At 43.3% G+C, this 19,613-nt stretch overlaps 1 protein-coding gene across 1 annotated transcript in view; it reads right to left on the bottom strand.

Annotated features, from left to right (window-relative positions):
* LOC138481266 (fibrous sheath-interacting protein 2-like) overlaps window positions 1-19,613 on the bottom strand; it is a 2,966,522-nt gene that overhangs the window by 2,874,184 nt on the left and 72,725 nt on the right. Inside the window, exon 2 of the mRNA XM_069613320.1 lies at window positions 5,963-6,085. Within this exon, the coding sequence (XP_069469421.1) occupies window positions 5,963-6,085 (123 nt within the window). The remainder of the gene's footprint in view (window positions 1-5,962; window positions 6,086-19,613) is intronic.

The raw sequence follows: 19,613 nt of genomic DNA, 5'->3' as shown, positions 1-19,613 counted from the left end.
CAGACTCCACAACCCTCAACAACATCTGCAACACCATCCAAGCTTGGATGGCAGACAATGGGCTATGCCTCAACTCTGACAAGACTGAACTCCTCCTGGTAGGTTCCCTCGACACATTTAAAAAACCTTGATTCCCAATTCAGTCACTTCACCATTGACTCCATCGAAATACCAGTCTCAGACTCAGTCAAAACCCTTGGAGTTTATTTAGACTCTAAACTATCCATGGATAGGCAAATCAGTGCAATTGCCTCCTCCGCTGCCTATCATGCTAAATTAATCAACGTAGCCAGGCCTTTTCTCTCCAAAGAGAACTGCACTAACATAGCCAGAGCGATCACTGGTTCAAAGCTAGACTACTGCAACATTCTATTTCTAGGGACTTCCGCTAAAAACCTGGAGAGGCTCCAAGTCATACAGAACAATGCTCTCCATGCAGCCCAAAGCATCTCCAAGAGAGAACACATCTCGGAGACCAGGAAATCAGCTCACTGGCTCCCAATTAAGGAAAGAATTATTTTCAAAGCTCTTACAGTGACCCATAAGTGTATCCATCTCACCGCACCGGACTACCTTTCGCAAAGGGATCAACCGCGCCACCTCCTCAAGACCAACCAGATCACCTAGTCCAAAATATGCTCTGTGTGCCCCTAATAAAAAGAACCAGAGCAGGTGGCTCCAGCTTCCCATATCTCGCACCCACACATTGGAATGCCCTACCTCCCATGCTCCGGGGTGAGGCTACCCTCATCTCTTTCCGCAAAGCTATGAAAACTCTTCTCTTTACATAACATTTAACCCATCAGCTATGATTGACTAACACGCGACCCATTGCAAAATGTACTAAATGTATCTATGTACTAACCGCAAATGCGTCACACAAATGTTTTAACCATCTCTGTAACTATGTAACTAAGGATCTTGCAAGTAACAGCGCCTCGATGCCCGAGGGCTGAATGTATGCTATACAAATGTAATAAAAAATAAATGTGTAAATGTGTAATATACGATTATATGGCAGCATGGACTACATATTTGACAAGTGTTGATAAGTGATACCCTTATAATTATTAAAATGTGTTGTCAGGCCTGCTGTTTCCCCCTTACTCTAACCTGGATTTATCTTTTGTATTTCCTTACAGGGATTGTTTCATGGTACATGGTAAATGTACAATACATGACATATATGCTCATTGCTCCATGCCTTGACAAAGACCTAGCACCGTCGAAACACATATTGGCATAAGAGCAAAAATAATGTACAGACAGTACTTTTGGTAAGTAGATAGCAAGTTTGGTATATTTGAACCTAGACATTGGGGTAACAGCAATGAAGATATCAATACTGGTGTATATGAACCTACACAGGATGTTTACTTAGAATATACATGTTGCAATCATGAATCTGGACGGAGAGCAATTTATTGTATAAGTAATGTCTTATATTGACTGAGAGGGACCTTTTTTATATGTCACCACAATAAAGGTTATACTTTAGCATCCATAATCATCTGGTCAGATTAGGCTCATTCTTTTCACAATGATATTAATCAAAGCTATGTGCTAGAAACCTGGTGTACAACTTGTCCTACTTTACTTTTTTGGGCGCAGGCTGGCCAGGATACACCATTCCAAGCAGCAGGCACATGATATTACCCATACCCAAGCGCAGGTAGGGACTATAGCCTTGTTTCCATTTCATTACTTCCTGAAGGGTAGTCATTCGAAACTTTTGTAGTTTGACATACGTGTTTGCTGGACAAAGGTCTAACATAGGGCGCATAGTTAAATCCTTTTTTGGGAACAAGGAAGTAAGTTGAATAAATACCCTTGTTTACTTCGTGAGGAGGGACCAGTTCAACCACTCCATTTTGAAGAAGGGCTTGGATTTCCTCTTGAAGAATTTGTTGATGTTTTTGCAACATCTTGTGATGTTTTGGAGGATGATGATGAGGTTTTGATGGGAACTCTGTAGAGTACTCTTTTGTTACGGTGTAAAGCACCAACTTGTCCAATGTGATCCCCTCCCATGCTTGGGCGTAATGTGATATTCGACCCCCTACCGGGGTAACATGGGTGGAGACCTGAACTGGAGCGTCATTGTTTTTGGGCAGTGGCGCCTTTGGAGGCTGCAACCCAAGATCTACCTCTATCCTGTATAAACCCTCATTGATAGGTGGACTGAAAGGGGGTGGATTGCACTGTGTTTTGATACTTATTTTGGCTGAATGGTTCTTGGGTAACTTTGACCTCAAAAAAACCTTTGTGTATTAAAAATATCCCTTTGAACGTAAGGTTTGTTAGAAATGTGGCCTAGAGATTTGAAAGTCTCATGTTTTTTCTTGACTGTGCCTTCGTGAAGAGCACACTGCTCTAAATGGGCATATTTAACAGCGCTGTTTGCGTTTCCTACTTAGATCCTGACTGAAGTAGCCAGGCATGGCGTTTTAGTAAGGTTCCCTCTGTAACAATTCTGCCGTCATTATCTGCTGCATCAAGGTAGCCTTTAATATTATTTGCAACTTGTCTACCTGCATTGACAGTCTTTAGTATTTCTGTAAGAATAGTGTCTGGGACGCAATCTAGTTGAGTCTGGACCTTATCTCAAAGGGACCTATTGTAACTGGAGAGCAGAGTTGTGTTTTTAGCAACTCCCACCTGGTATGCAGCTGACGTTGCTACCTTTATTCCTAATGCAAAATGTGTTGTGCTCCCTTTCTCTCTGGGTGCCTCAGCAGCAGTGAATGGTGTTCCTGCTCTTTTGCGGGTGGTGGTAACCACTAAGATGTCAGGCTTGAGATGATCCTAGATGTATAAAGGGTCAGAAGGTGCAGGCCGAAAAGTATTTTTTATTCTGCGTTTAACAGCCCTGGTAAGAGAGGGCTATAACCTTTTACTTATTTATTTATTTATTATTTATTAGTGTTTTGGTTTATTAAAACCTTTCATAAACATGCCACATTGGAGGTTTAGAGTATCCAGAACAGTTCCTAACTGATAGACTTCAATAAAAAAAGAGTGGTCCATTTGCATTAAAAACACTCAGAATCAAAATTCGTTTCCATTACTGTGTCACAAACAGAAAACATTAAATTCATAGGAGGTGTTCCCTTCAGTTGTGATCAGAAACAACTTCGCTTTCTCCACCAGATCTATGTAGAGGAGCATCCAGGAGAATCATTAAACTTGATTAGAGAGGGCAAATGCATAAGATAATCTTGTTCCAAAATGTCATCATGGTGAAAATCATGTTGTTATGTTCCCCTAATAACAATAGATTCCACCACGTATCTGCCTCCACAGTTGTCGGCACAGCTATCAAATGGTCCCTGAATGTACGTTTTGCTTTTATCTCAGGAACTCCCAATCCTCCCATCAGTGGTGATCTAAACAGAACAGCCCTTGAGACCCTCAGTCTTTTCTTATGCCAGATGAATGAGAGAATCTCCTTCTGCAACGTCTAACATATGAATATGAACCCTGAGACTACTGCAAAGTCTTGTAATGCAGGCATGACTCTCGGCAAGGAGCTCTTTGTATTTCTCATATTATAGCACGTTGCCTGCGTATAGCGCAATCTGTGCATCTCATCTATGCTGTCCACAACCATTATATCCTGTTCCTGTTTGATTAGGGCCACCAGTGGTTCCATGGCCATTGCAAAGATTAACAATGATAACGGGTATCCTTGGCGCGTACTGCATCGAATCGTCACCTGGGTTGAGAATTGCCTGTTGACCATACATTTCGTAGATGGAACTTGAAAATTGGTCATTACTGTAGGGAAGGCATGGTATCACAAGTATTGACACTGGATCTAATTTGTAAAATCTTTATTGAAAATGTTGGGGTTGGAGAAACTCCTAGTTTGCCCTATAACTAAGATGGGAGTAGTCTCGACCATCAAACGTTAAACAAAACTGGATCCACACATCCTTGTGGAGGTTCCATGTCATTTCATCGCAGGATTTTTTTCCGCAGGGTTTTTTGCCGCGATTTTTTTTTTTTTAAACCCATCACATTTTTGTAAAATTATTTTTGGGAGGGTCCCCGCCAACCCCCAGATTTTCTAAAAAAATTAGATGGGTTTTTCGAAAAAATATTCGCGGTAAAAAACCCGCAAAAAAACATCCTGCGATGAAAGGACGTCGTAACCTTGTGGATGATGTCGAGGGTATTGAACTTGATCCTTGCAGCCACTTGGAGCCATTGAAGAGATTTCAAAGCTGGAGAGACACGATCCCTGGGCTTGAGACCAAGGGCAAGTGTTGCAGTCCTGTTCTGGATCAGTTGTAAAGGTCAAAAAGTAGAGGCAGGAAGATTTAGAAAGAGGCTGTTGCAATAGTCCAGCCTAAAGAGGAACAGAGCTCTGGAGACAGTGAGCTTCTTGGGGAAGTGAGAAAAGGAAGAATACCGCTGAGGAGGTGCAGCTGATAGTGTGACTTCTTAGAGACGTCAGAGATGTGAGGAGAGAAGGAGAGGGTGGAGTCGAAGATGGCACCAAGGTTCTTAGCCTCACAGGAAGAAGCAGGATGAGGGCCGAGAGAGTGGGTGTCCCAATGAGGAAGATCTCAGTCTTCCTGGCATTAAGCAAGAGATCATTGGCGGCACACCATTCCTGAATTGCGGCCAGACAGTCTGGTATGGGAGAAGAAGCAGAGGTGGCTGAGTGGAGCCTGAAAGAGAGCTGAGTGTCATCCACATAACATTGACAATTGGAGCGGAAAGTAGCAATGCGTTGTGCAAGAGGTGCCAGGTAGTGGTTGAAGAGCAAGGGAGAGAGGTTAGACCCCTGGGGAACACCACAAGTAGAGAGTGAAATAGAAGAGAGGAAAGACCCCAGTTGAACCTTAGAGGGTCGGTCGATGAGGAAGGAGGTCAACCAGGCCAGGGCTTGATCAGTAATTCCAAGGTTGTGGCTTTAATTTCCTCAATTACATTGAAACAAATTCACATTTCTTCTATGATATCTTTTCTAAGACAGTAACAGAAACAAGAGGTCTGGCCTACTCACCATTTAAAGATCGCACTGAACAGAACCTCAAGATTTTCTTTGATGTAAGTAGGTATCATTAAATTACAAGTCAGTGACACTCATTTAATTGGCCTTAAGGGAATAAAGGGGAGGGCGATTCATGCCTGGTATGTCACTTACTCTGTCCGGCTCTACAAGCCTCTCATTGAATCTCCCCATTTTAATATTAGCAACATCAATTGTACACATTGTCAGGCATGCAAACCTATTGTGTGGCTGCCTCTGTCTCAACTATATTTATCCATTAGTTGCTGCGATCTGTTAGAAATCCTTAATATTTTATCAGCCTCAAGAATACGAAAAGGCTGCATCAGGCATTTGATATGTGACTGATTCTTCCAAATCACTGCAGACTTTTCAGAGGTACATGCCATACATACACGGCGACTCCCCATTACCACCAACGACGATGGCATCATTATATTTACTTGACAAGGATAAAAGAAATATAGACCCTCCCTGAATTCAAGCATGTGACAAGAAAGTTCTCCACACGTCCCCACAGCAGGCACAGTAATCAACTTACCAGTCTTACTGAAGTGTTTTAATGTGTATCCTAACAAGCTAATATTCAGAAATGTAGTACTAAGTGCTCCTCTTGGTAGAATAGTTTCCATCCTTATTCCCAACCCCATTCCTTCTCTCTACCATTTGTATTCCTTTGTAGACCATTCCCTCCCTCTCAAGTGTGCAGTTTCAGCAAAACTGTCTCAAATTTCAACTCCCCCGTGGATAGTTGCGACTTGGCTTCTTCTTGCTCTCATGCCCGAATCTCCTGGCGATAATGATAGTCCAACTGGTTTGTGAAGACCATAGAAACACTTAAATTTTGAAAAAAACATTTATGGGTCTAGCGCAAGACTCTCCCAGAAATGTGTCCAGGACTAATGATCGAACAATATAACTATTTTGAGCTGGAATCTTTACCTTTTCACCCAGTTCTGTACTGTAGAGTAAGACATCGACTCCAGGGAACACAGGCAGCTTGGCGCCAAGAGGCATATTAAGCATCTGGGCTGGTGCTGGCGCCTGTATGAGCGGCTTAAATCCCTGTGAATGATAATCAAAAAATACAAAGTAACAGTTATATCCTGAAACAAACAACAGCAAAGGGTGCATTTGTAACAAATCAGTGAAAAGCCATACCGCATAACGAATGAAATATCTTTTATTTTTTTTATTTGTTGTATTTGGTTATTCAAAACCTTTTACAAAAGTGACAGCAACTGATATTTCACATAATAAATGTTGAACAAAAAAAGAAAAACAATATGAATATTAGAAATAATGCTTTTGCAAGCCATTAAACATTTGGAATCTTTAAAATAGTCACAAAGAGGAAAGAGAGAAAAAAAAATCCATTCCTCCATCAATAAGAATAAAAAAGAGGAAGAAGGAAAAGAAAAGTCACATAAATTCCATATGCATTCTAAGAAGAGAGAGAAGAGAAGACAGTATGCACAGCTGAAAGCAAGCAATCAGTATGTAATGAAGAAGTTTTCATGTTATCAAATTACTTCTTTCCAATAAGTGAACCACCACTGCTGTTAATGCTGTGTCATGCCCCGAAATCACTCTGTCCCAAAACATTTCTGAGACTATGCCATCTTCTCCAGCCGTGAATCTCGCAAAGAGGTCTAATCTCCACTGCCAAGTGCCTTCACAGTCCATCAAAAGATGTCTCAGACTTTGATTTCCCAGGTTTGTACATATACCACACAATTTGATGGCTGCATCTCCTTGCCCCCTCTTGACTAGAATCTCCCCAGTATGGACAAGATGTAGGCAGATTCTTAGGAAATGTTTCCTGATTTTCTAATCCGGAAACTTCAGTAAATATCTTGTCAAAGTTCCTATTTTCTTTTCAACTAGTAGAAACCTGTGTAGAGGGGCCGCATATTATTGATTGTTACAATCCAGTCCATCACTTCAAAGGCCTTTTTTGCTTTTACAAGATTGGTGATTAAAGTATCAAGGTCAGTGTCAGCCTTTACAAGGATCTCATTTGTTTTTAGAGCTAGCTGAGACAGTATTTTCGATTTGGAGTACTCCAAGTGAGTGATATTAAACTTCTGTTTTAGATATTCCCAAATCCCATCTGCCAAAGAAAGTGCAGAGACAATTTGCTGCCGCCGGTAAACATTTTTATTTTTATTGTTTAAAGCGCTGACCTACCTTGAGAGCAGTAGAGCGCGGTACAGAGCGTGGGTAGCCAGCATTTGGGCTGCCATCTTTTAACAGTAGTGCAGAATTGTGAGTTCTGTGCATCGGTATGTGCGTCCATTAGAATTAGTCCTTGGTCAGGTGTCGTATAAAGAGCTATGTTTTGAGAGATTTGCAAAATTGGAGAATTGAGGGGGCATTCCGAGCAGACACCGGGATCGAGTTCCAGAGGGTGGGTGCATGACAAGAGAAGGAATGTTTGCAGGTCCTCTATTTGCGGACGAGTTGTGATTCAAGCCCGTAGATCGATTTGCTGCACGAGGAGCTTGTGCCACCAGATACGTGGAACTTAGCCGCCAGGTACGCTGGTGTGCTAATCGTGACTGCTTTGTAGATTATACATGAACAGTACCCTGACTTGGAATGGAAGCCAATGTAGTTCACGTAGGATGGGGTAATTCGGTCAAATTTCCGTGCTCATGTAATAAGACGTGATGCAGAGTGGTGGACTGCTTTTAGGGGAGCCAAGTGAGCAGCTGGGAGCCCTGTCATCAGAGAATTTCCCCCACTGATGTGCAAGACAAGGGCCTGCACAACGGTCCGGAAGTCCTGCGGTGGGATGAAGGGTTTGATTTTTCAAAGTGTAGAGATTGTTAGGGTATTTGGACCTTTTTGGCTATGTGTTTCTGGAAGGTTAGGCTGCTGTCAATGGTAAAGCCTAAAGGTTTTGGTGAGTCTGAGAGTTGTGGATCAAATCCTTCTAGGGGCATATCATTGAGGCATTGTTGGACACTTTTTTAGCAGGTGAGGAGTAATTAAGCCTTCGATGGGTTTAAAGTCGGCATCAGGACTGGATGATGGCTAGGTAATCGCGGAGGCGAATGATGTCCTGTGCACTATTTACTCATGTAAAACTCAGTATCGTCCGCGTATTGATGGATGGCCAAAGGCTCCATGTAAAGGTTAAAACGGGTTGGTGAGAGGATGGAGCCTTGGAATCGGTTTGAATGCAATAAGTTTATTTGAACAGCCTGGTTTCTGCCCGACAGGTAGGAGGTAAACACATTCAGGACAGTGGCAGAGGATCCCATTCTGTCAGCAAGGAGGGAGAGAAGGATTCAGTGGACGACAGTGTCGAATGCAGCCGAGAGTTCAAAGAGGACGAGGAGGCATGAGTCGCCCTTATCTATGATTTGGAGGGCATCATCCATCACCTTGATGGTGGCTTTCTCGATGCTACACTTGCGGTGGGACCCTGACTGATAGTCATTTAGGGTCATTTAGGAGGTGGAGTTGTTCGATTCTGGCAAGTAGTTGTGTAGCAACTACTTTTTCCAAGATTTTGCCAATAAACGGGAGGTTTGTAATGGGCTGGTAGTTGGCTAGGGCGTCTGGATATAAGGTTGTTTTTTTCAAAAGAGGTTGTATGAGACCAGTTTTGAGGGTGTTTGGGAATGATCCTTCTTCGAGGGAGTCATTGATGAGGCCAAGGAGCACATTGAGCGCTGGACCCGTCAATTGTTTAATGATGGAGGCCAGAATTATATCGTCAGAGTAAGAAGAAGGTTTGAGGGAGGCAACCATTTTTAGGAGATCCGGGGGAAAGAGAGGAGAGAATTTGGTGCAGAAGGGCAGGGTGCATGCCGGGGTGCAGGGGAAGCTAATGGCGTGAGAGGTTGATTTGATGGTCTCTCGGATTTTGTCTATTTTTTCAATAAAAAATGTGCTGATTCCATTGCATTTTTCCTGAGTTGCTGGCACCTCAGGATTGGGGGATGGTTTTGTACAATGCTTTACTACTTCAAAGAGGGTGTTGCTCCCGTTGGAGGCTGTAGCAATGGTCGTAGAAGTAAGCAGCTTTTGCCTCAGTAATCAGAATGCTATGGTTTGCTCAGAGATTTTTGAGGTTGGTGAGGTCGGCCGAGTTATGGTGTTTGCACCACCATTTCTCTAGGACTCTGATTGAGGTACATGACTACTCTGAGAATACAGAACATACACCAGGAAACTCTCCGTTTGTTGGAGAAATTGTGGGAAAGTGGTAACTTTAACTCACATGTGGTGGAGTTGCCAAAACACAGTCCTTTTGGAGAGACGTTTTGGATCAAATTAAGTAAATTAAAGTAAAACTCCCCATGAACCCATTAGTGACATCATTAGGGGCATGGACAAAGAGGGGACATTTTCAATGTTCGGTCCTATTGCACCATTAATTTCGAAGATTTTGAATGTTGTTCGCTTGACAGTTGCACAGGTTTGGAAGTACTGACAAGGCCCAGTCATTGCTCATTGGTGGGTGAAGATATGGCAACTGTTATTTATGGAGAACCCTACAACAATGGTATAACTATTTCCCGAAATACTTCAAAATGCAGTCTCAATTAATTGATAATCTGAAAAAAAGATAACACATTTCACAGACCTTTAGTGAGGAAACGTTTCTCATTGCTCTGAGGGGTTACTGTTAAATCCTTGCTGATTCCAGACTTTAATTTTATATAACGCTTGGGTATGTTTCCGTACTCAACAGATGCAATTTATCAGTGTTAGGCTGCCCTCTGCTGTCCAAATAGCAAAGTGCACCCACTTCAACAACAGCTATCATTTCAACATATGGATGCAATTTATCAGTGTTAGGTTGTCCTCTGCTGTCCAAATGGCAAAGTGCACCCACTTCAACAATAGCTACCATTTCAACAAACAGAATGAGCACGGTTCTATGAGGTCACCTTCCCCTTCCATTATCGCGAAGCATTCCGAAGTTAATTCTTTCCACCCCCACTTCTCTTCACACAAGCATGGCCATACCAGTGTCAATAAACAGTTAATTACCAGCTCAATGTTTTAGTTGCTATAGAGCGAAGCGCTGTAGGATGAATGCCTCCTCAAGAACTAAAACTGAAAGTTGGTGCTGTCATTATGCTACTACACAATCTTATGCCATCACGAGGACTCTGCAATGGAACAAGGTTGACAATTACGCGTCTACAAAGACACATCATGGAGGCCAGTGTGATAGATGGAACATAGATACTGTTCCTATACCGACCATACCTATCATCCCATCTGAGACGTTTAGCCTTTTCAATGACTAATAACAAGTCACAGGGACCTACGCCCCATTCATGGAAGCGAGTGATGGTAATTCTGAAATTTAAGATGGGGGACAGAAGAAACCCTATGAATTACCGACCAATATTAAACTGTAAGAGATGCTAGAATGGCATATGTTACGCCGGGAACAGCTAGAATGATAAAAAATCATTGAGGTCTCTGTCCAAGGTCGAAAAGGAATAACCTGTGTGACAAATCTAAGGATGTCATCCCTGCTCCCCTAGGGGAGAGACCTTTCCCACAGGGCCAGGGCGGTGCGTCCACAGTACAATAGCCCCCCTGCATCAGGGGAGGATCAAATAGGAGTGGAAGCCCATTATGCCTTGATAAACCCTCCCTCCTTCCCCAAATCAAGTTCTCCCTAATTTTCTCCAGGCAGTGTTAATATCTCTTATTGTAAGGCTAGACCACTTAATATGATAGAGCTGACCAAAAACCCTGTACAGACCAAATGTTTCCCATGTAACTCTACCATGACTACTGTGACGAAGAAGAGGATCAGGAGTATGATGATTAACGAAGAGAACTGGAATGAACGGACTACACTTTCATTGTTTTCGAGTGGTGCAAAGAAATACGAAAAGCTAGAGGGAAAACAAGATGGAGACAGCAGTCCTCGAGCGAGGAAGCTGGGGATTCGCCAATCCAGCGTACCAGGAACCGAAACAGGCGGAGCTGAGCAGGAGCGTGAAAGCAGGCAAAGGAGGACAAGCTCCTTTGTACGCTGCCTGAACGAGCCTACGGAGCATCCCGAAGCTGGGAACCCAGCAGGAAACCAAGCACTGCCCCACGAATCTATAAGGGACTGGCAGAGTAGCTGCAGATGAGAAACTGAAGAGAAACTGATCGGCGGGGATGCTGCCGACCAAAGCAAGCAACCAAATGCTATTGGTGCCGCAGAAGGAAGCACTGCTGCCCGGAAGACGAGCACCACAGAAACAGGTACACAGGCAGAGCTGAAGGGTGTCAGGTTTCCTTCTCTTATTCAAGTTTCCTTTTTATTATTTATCCTTTTCAGATTAGCTTTGTGTGGGTGGGAAGTTTTCCATTATAGTTGGTTAGGCCTTAACTTGCTGATTCAGAATCCTGGTTCTGACCCAAGGCAAGATGGAGCCTCACAGTGACAGCTCTGATTGGCTAGAAGACAATGCTGAACAACAATGAACATTCTAAACTGTCACTCTGTGCCTTTCATCATCAAAACCCCATCTGAGAGGACGTGTTCAGTGGATGCTCCTGCTTTAGTATTAGGCCTGGTGGATTTTATCCTTCAGATCTCAGCAGTTGAGCGGCTACTTTCTTGGGGGTTACAGGAGAAGTCATCAGCTGGCAGGAATTCGTTTTTGAAGATAAGAAAAGCAGGAAATCTTTGTGAATTCGCTCAGGAGATAAGTGACTTTATTTTTTCTGTAAATCTGTTCATCTTAATAACATTCTCCTTGAAAATTCGTTAAAAGTAGTGTTTCTACTAAAACTATTGAACTCCCGGAGTGCGCTTGTGTTTCCAGTGCGGTGTTCCTTAGCGCGAGATTTTGACTGTCGCGTGCGAATTCAAGTGAGCGCGTGCTTTCTAGCGTGTGTATTCCGAGCGCGAGTAGATGTTGGTCTCGTGCAATTTTATACGCGCGTGTGTTTTATAGCGCGGGTGATCCTTTGCGCGAAAAGCTATACGCTGCGTGTGAACTAAAGAGCGCGTGCGATTTCATAGCGCGGGTGATCCTTAGCGCGAGAAACTATACGCTGCGTGAGAACTACAAAGCGCGTGTGAAATACAAAGCGCGTGTGATTTTTAGCGCGGGTGTTCATAGCGCGAGAATCTGTTCGTCGCGTGCCATGTGAGTGCGCGTGTATTTCCTAGCGCGAGTGTTTCTTCGTGTGAGTATCAATTCGTCGCGTATGGAACAAGGATCGCGTGTGTTTTTTCCATCGCGAGTGATTTTGCGCGTGAGAATCACTTCGTCGCGTTTGAACTCAATAGCGCGGGTGTTTTTATTTCGCGTGTCTCGCAGGAGAACATTATTGCGCGTGTGGACTATTGCGCGTGTGGATTATTGCGCGTGTGGATTATTGCGCGTGTGGATTTTTTGCGCGTGTGGATTATTTTAATCGCGCGTCTTCATCCGTTTGCGCGTGTTCTTCAACCAGGAAGATTTCTATGTGAAGTTCATCGATAATTTAAATGGAAATAACCTGCGTGTGCATTTAGCACGTGTTTCCTCTTTCTTCAAGGATTCAAAGACTCAAGATAATTATAAATAGTTTGAAAAGTTTTGAAATGACAAGAAAGAACATTTTAAAGACAATCTAATTGAACTACCAGTGCATGTTGGAAAAAAGACAAACAAAGAACTAAGACTTCCAGTTTTGCCTAATGTAAGAAGTTGCTGTAAATTTCAAGTATCGCAAGTAAGAGAGATTTTCAGCTTCTTATCCGCTTCTCTAAGAAATTTCAAGAGAAGAACCAGGTAGGATTCTTAATTATTAGTTAAGGATTAATGTCTTCCCATTCATAAGGTTAAGTAAGTGAATTAAGGAAGTGTATATGTTATTCTTTATCCTCTGCAGGTTCAGCACTGATTAGCCTTGACGCAGTCTGCCTGGTGTTGTTTTGTTGTCCCATTCCCCCTTTCCCTTTGGGGTGTAGTTAACAGAGCTGAATTGAAAACTAGTTCTGGGAAATACATCTCAGGGGGATTGTCGGGGGTTCAGCAGCTTCCGCGGATACAGGACCTCTCAGCCTGACAAAGGGTCCGTGAGCAACAGGAGCAAGATAGAGAGCGGATCTGGGAACCTGGGAGAATCAGAGAGAGTGCAGAAAGAGGCATATGTCAGAAGAATAAACCAAGCTATTGCACCCATACAGAGCAAGTCTGCAACCCACACCCATATGAAGATAAGAAAGGGAGAGGGTCTGGGACCCTGAGAGAAGACAGGAAAGTGCAGAAGGGGGGCACACTTGTCAGGAGAGTAAACCAAGCTATTGTGCCCATACCGTACAACTCTGGAACCCACACCCGTATGAAGATAAGAAAGTTAGAGGGTATGGGACCCTGAGAGAAGGTGGGAAAGTGCAGAAGGGAGCATATGCTTGGCAGGGGAGTAAACCAAGCTATTGCAACAGCACACTGCAAATCTGGGATCTGCACCTGCATAAGAATAAGAGAGAAAGGGGGTCTGGGACCCTGAATAACGCAGATGCACTACAGAATGGAGCACATGATTGGCAGGAGAGTAAACCAAGCTATTGCAAGAGCACAGTGCAAGTCTGGGATCCACACCCATATGAAAGCCTAAATATAAGATAAAGGTCTGGCACCCAGAGAGATGTACAGAGAGTTCATGAGAAGACACTTGGCAGGAGAGTAAACAAAGCTGGACATATATTTGGCAGGAGAGTGAACCAAGCGATTATATTCAACCTTTGCAAGTCTGGAACTCGGAACCAAAAGAGAGTTTGAGAAAAAGAGGGTTGAGGACCCTGAGGACCCTGAAGATACGAGACACTATTTTGATGAAAAACCCATGCTTGGTAGGGAAATACACAAAGCTGGTATTATAAAGAACTGTGAGTATGGGACTCACACCCTTATGAATATCTAAAATGTAGTGACATTTACCTGAGAGGATACAGGGTCTTTAGGACTCCCAAGAAAAGGAACATATGACCAGAAGGAATCCAGGGGAAAGGAGACAACCCCTATAAAGCCTGGGACTTTTACCTTGTAGAACAACATTTCTTTTGTCTTTCAGACGACCTAAGACATTGGAACTTTTCTGTTGGCAAGAGTTATTATGAACATTTGAAACCGACCCTACACGGTTGATTTAGGTTATTAGTGTTAGGGACAGAGGTAGGGTTTTTGGACATGACGGTCAGATACATTTTGTTTTGACATTGTGACGTATCCCTTAGCTTCCTTTGAGGCTGGGAAACCCCGCCAAGTGTTTAGGGATAGGGAGACATTTTTCCAAGCCCTTTTATTGGTTAATAAAAGTTTATAGCCAAGAATATGCCCCTTTTCTGTCCGAGCCTTCCTTTGACACCCTTTCATATGGTGTCAGAGGTGGGATCTGCCCTAGTTGACACAAACTGGGGGACCCTCGAGATTTTCCAAATTGATCAAGACTATTTCCAGTCCCATAAGCTATCCATCTGTGAAAACTTCCACACAGGTTCTTTTTTTCTTCCAGTGTCCTGGGTTCTCTAGCGAGAACTTGAAAGCTGATTTACCATCCGGGCCAAAGGATGGGAGTCAGGTATTCCCCCTTGACTTCACAAGCCATTTTTCCAACTAGAAAGAATGTGGAAGGGAATAACTATAACCTATTCTCCCCACGTACCTTTGATATTCAAAGTAGGGACAAGATCATCATCTCTCTAGATCTTAGGGTAGAAATCCCAACCAACTTATTTAGCTATCTTATGCCCCTAGACAAAGCGGCAGGAGGAGGAGATTAAGAGTGCTGCCTGTCTTGTCTGCTGGAGAGGAGACAAAAATTGTTCTCCTAAATTTAGCCTACAATACAATACAGGTTAAGATGGGTGTACCAGTAGGGCACTTGGGTGTATGAAACCCCATGGGGACCTCTGCCCCAGCTGAATCAAAAGAAAGAATATGGGGAGAACCCAAGGAACCAACCCAGTGCGAAGTGGAACAATGAGAATTTATTTTATGACTAACTCAGGCTATGAGCGAACTGACTCAAGGCTCTCTGGGAGAGTGTGAAAACTCGGAGTACCCCAACATCAAGGAAGACCCCTCTACCAATGAAAATAGGGAATTGGGACACTCCCAAGTCTACTGCCCCTTTGTCTTCATCCCAAGAGGAGGGTATAGGGAACCCCAGGAATGTGGGAGAACCCTATAGAATTGAGAATTCCGTCCCCGATATAAAAAGGTTTGAAACACCCGAACAACTGGAAAACAACAGCCTGCCCAAAGCCTTACCACTGGGTGAACTGTCCCTCCATCTAGGAAGTGGGGAAAACTCTAAAGACTATCACACAAAGTGACTAGGAGGAGATAAGAATATCCCCCTAAACCGTGAGAAGAGTAAAACATCTGAACCAGTGATAGAGAGATCCCAGATTACCCTCCAAACCAGTAAGTTAGGAAAACGGACAGCAAAAGTAACAATCTTCCCAAATCACCACCTTCTGGGGAAATTTCTTTCTCCCTAAAGACAGAAAACCGTGAGGACACAGTCTCCCTGGCCCCCTCACAGGGAGATAGACTGATAATATCTGGAGAAGACTAGGAGAATGTTGCACTGGGGAGAAAGATAACATCTCAAAACAATCTATTCAAACCCTTTCATGATTCCAGAGACAGCACTAATGAGCCATATAGGGATGCTCTCGTAGTAGGAGATATACCATTTTCTAGACTCCAATCTCATACCAGAGATAGGCCATGTTTCTCCTGTAGAGAATATGGACACCCCACGAGACATTGTTCCTTGAATATCTGTCCCTTGAATATCTTACCTCCTCATATTATACCACCCGGGGAAGAAGAAGCTAAGGGTGATCTAAATCCCAATAAGATCAGGGAAATCCAAGAAAGAAATCATAAACCATTTTTTCGCCACCATTCTTTGTGTTGAGTCATCCACCATAAACCCAGAAACTAAAGTCTGAGATTGCTCTCTTAAAAAGAAAAGATCCCAGAAAAAGGGAAAGAACACCTGTCTGTTCACAAGCGGGAGTAGCATCTATAGCATACCCGCCACTATAAAAGGGGAAAAGGTCTGGGCAGATCTAGCTAGTGGAAGCAAGGGTTGTTGTATCCATTCCCACTTTCTGCCCAAAGGATGAGGGAGTCTTCCAAAAAGAATTGCAGTGTGTACGCAGCCATACCGAGACTAACCCCTAGGCCAGAATACCCATGATCATTCTGGGAAAAGAAGTATGGCTCACGGTGGCCATAGTCCCCAACTTACCAGCCCAGTTAGTCCTAGGAAGTGACTTGGCCCACTTAGATCAATCAGTCTTCCAAGTGACCCAGTTAGGGGTGAAAATGAAACTAGAAAGGGGTCAGGCTATAACCTCAACAAAAACCTCTTCTAGGGAAACACTGGAACCCCTATTAACTGAATTAGATGGGAACCCATCATCCTAAGGAGAAAGGTATGTGATGAATCTGAGGATGTCGTCCCTTCTCCCCTAGGGAGAGACCTTTCCCATGGGGCCGGTGCAGTGCGTCCACAGTACAATAGTCCCCATGGGGGTGGTGCATCAGGGGAGGAAGCCCCTTATGGGATTAGGGACGACCATTCCCAGAGAGCGTAGTATCCCACCACCTTAGCAGACCGTCCCTCCTTCCCCAAATCAAGTTATCCCTCAATTTCTCCAGGCAGTGTTACTTTCTCTTATTGTAAGTCTAAACCACTTAATAAGATAGAGCTGAATACGAAACCCTGGAAAGATCAAATGTTTCCCATGTAACTCTACCATGACTACTGTGATGAAGAAGAGGATCAGGAGTATGATGATTACTCCAGAGACCTGGAATGAACGGACTAGTCTTACACCGTTTTTGATTTTGCCCAAAGAAATACTTGAAGCTTGGGATCCCACCAGGAAGTGAAGCCCTGTCCCGCGAAACTAGAAGGGACTGTCAGAGTGTCTGCCAACGAGAAACCTTAGAGAAACTGATCTGTGGGTATGCCACCACCAAAGCAAGCAACCAAACGCTACCGGAGCCCCAGAAGGAAGCAATGCTGCTCAGAAGACCCACAACAGAAAAACAGGTACGCTGGCAGAGCTGAAGGTCCGGGAGCAACAGGAACAAGAGATAGGGTCTGGGACGCTGGGAGAAGCTGAGAGAGTCCACAAGAGGACTAACGCTTGGTAAGAGGGTAAACCAAGCTGGACATATACTTGACAGGAGAGTGAACCAAGTTATTATGTTCAACCTTCGCGAGTCTAGGATTTGCACCCAAAAGAGAGTTTGAGAAGACCCTGAAGATATGAGAGACTGTTTCGAGGAAAAACTCATGCTTGGTAGGGAAATACACCAAGCCAGTAATATAAAGAATGGTGAGTCTGGGACAAGCACCCTTATGTAGATCTAAAATACAGTGACATTTACTTGAGAGGATACAGGGTCTTTAGGACCCCAAAGAAGGCAGAAATTTTACCCTGGTAGAACATTTATTTTGTCTTTTCGACCACCCACGACATTGGGAACTTTTCTGTTGGCAAGAGTTATTATGAACACTTTGGAAGAAACTAACCCTACACAGTCGATTTAGGTTATTATTGTTAGGGACCTAGGTAAGGTTTTTGGACATGACGGTAACATACATTTTAATTTGGCATCCTGACATATCCATTAGTTTCCTTTGAGGCAGGGAAACCTCTCCTAGTATTTAGAGATAGAGGCATTTTTCCAACCCTTTTATCTGTTAATAAACATTTATAGCCAAATAAATGCCACTTTTGTTGTCGGAGGCGTCCTTCAGCACCCTACACTGGACTAGTTGGAACGTGGGGCCCCCTATTCTTTGTTAGTCGTCTATGAATATTTACTTTATATGTATTTTGTCATAATTAGTACGTTTCAATATTTGCTCTAGTTGATTTCTTCTTGATATGTCTTTGTTATCTGTAAGGTATTTCTATACACACAAAATTAAAATAAAGCTGTACAGAATGCTTTTGTAGAAATGGAAGCTTGTTACCTCAAACTATGCTTCTTAAATTGAACTGTGAACTCTTGGCAAATTGATCCAGGAATCAAATTTTCAGAATTATTTGTGTATTCAATTAAATGGCTGAGCCCCAAATATGTTGCCTATTGCTTGGTTCAGGACATATTTAAGAACAGAGCATTGACAGTGTGTTAGTCGTTGCTCTTGGGTGTTTCGAGGTTTGGTGGCTTGACACGTGATTAACATTTTCAGATATGCCTCAGAGCAAATTTTGACTGATGCATTGCAGGCTTTGATTTTGGCAATTGTCTTTCTTGATTTGGGTCAAGTTCAGAAGTTGGAAGGAGGAAAATTAGTGTGGATGGTAGAGGACAGAATATGGGCTCTGTTTGGTATGCTGATAATGGCCACACGTTTTCTATATTTAGTTGTCAACAAAGACTTGAGAGTCTTTACAGTATTGTGGGCATACAAAGGATTTGTTTTTAGAAGCTGACTCAGTGACTTTGTGGTACATTTTACACAGCTCATTTGAAACATTTGAGGCTGTGTTGGTACAATGAACATTGTAATGTGGTGAGATCGAATGTTCCATCCTAGCACCCTGGTACTCAGCATTTCTTAATTTCCCTGATCTGGGTTACCTTATTTTTTCCTGATGAGTCCTTATCAGAAACATCATCAGAGACACAAATACTGACGCGCATTCCTAACAGTATATCAGTATCTCATGGTCAGGGAGCCACAAGGCACCCTCTTTACCTTTGTAAGCCTTCTCACAAAGACATATGTTTGGCCTCTGCTAGTTAGTGGCATAATTTGATTATACTAGGTTAAGAGTCTAATCTACTCCAGGTGTGTTCCTACAAGGAAACAATGTGTAAACCCAGTACTGAGGCCAACGGACTGACCTTTTCCCCATGCAAGTGCAGGATATACATATGTTGGGAGTATTTAGTGTCATGCACGACACCTGGGATCAAGAAGGATACCAAAACCAAGTATTATCATTTTGCTATTTTTGTTTTGGGGGGATGGGGGCTAGGGAGCCCCAGAGCCATTGTCTTTCTGAGTTTGTACAGTACCTGGGAGGTTTTTACACCTCGCCTTCTCTGATATGATATGATAGTTTATTTATAAAGCGCCTATACACAATGTGTTTCAAAGCGCTTCAAGGCAAGGGAGGGAACAAGGGAAATACAATTACATTCTTACAGGCCATGAACATTAAGGATGTGAAATTAACTATCGTACTCGGTCTGACGACATTTCAGATAGTTCAAGAGCTAAGACATAGATAAGGCAGGGAGGGGGAGACTGGGAAGGAAATGGAAACAGACAGGTGACTACCGTACTAGGCCTGACAACATTTCTGGTAGAGCTGGAGAAAAACAAAAGGGGAGGGGTGCAGAAAGGGAGTGAGGAACAAAACAAGCAACTATTGTACTAGGCATGACAGCATTTCAGATAGTGCCAGAGGGGGGGGGGACACTAAGGGGAAGGGGAAGAAAACAGACGAGGTTGCTATCATACTAGGTCCAGGGACAATTCTGATAGAGTAAGTTCATAGAAGAAAGTAAGGGGAGGAAATAGGAAAAGGGAGAAAGGGATAGGAGGAGAGAACAGAGAGTAAGCAGTCAAAAAG

This window comes from Ambystoma mexicanum, chromosome 5p (assembly GCF_040938575.1).
Source record: "Ambystoma mexicanum isolate Mex_15411 chromosome 5p, UKY_AmexF1_1, whole genome shotgun sequence".
NCBI lineage: Eukaryota > Metazoa > Chordata > Amphibia > Caudata > Ambystomatidae > Ambystoma > Ambystoma mexicanum.
The sequence above is the reverse complement of the archived record's forward strand: the minus strand, read 5'-3'. Positions and strand labels throughout refer to the sequence as shown.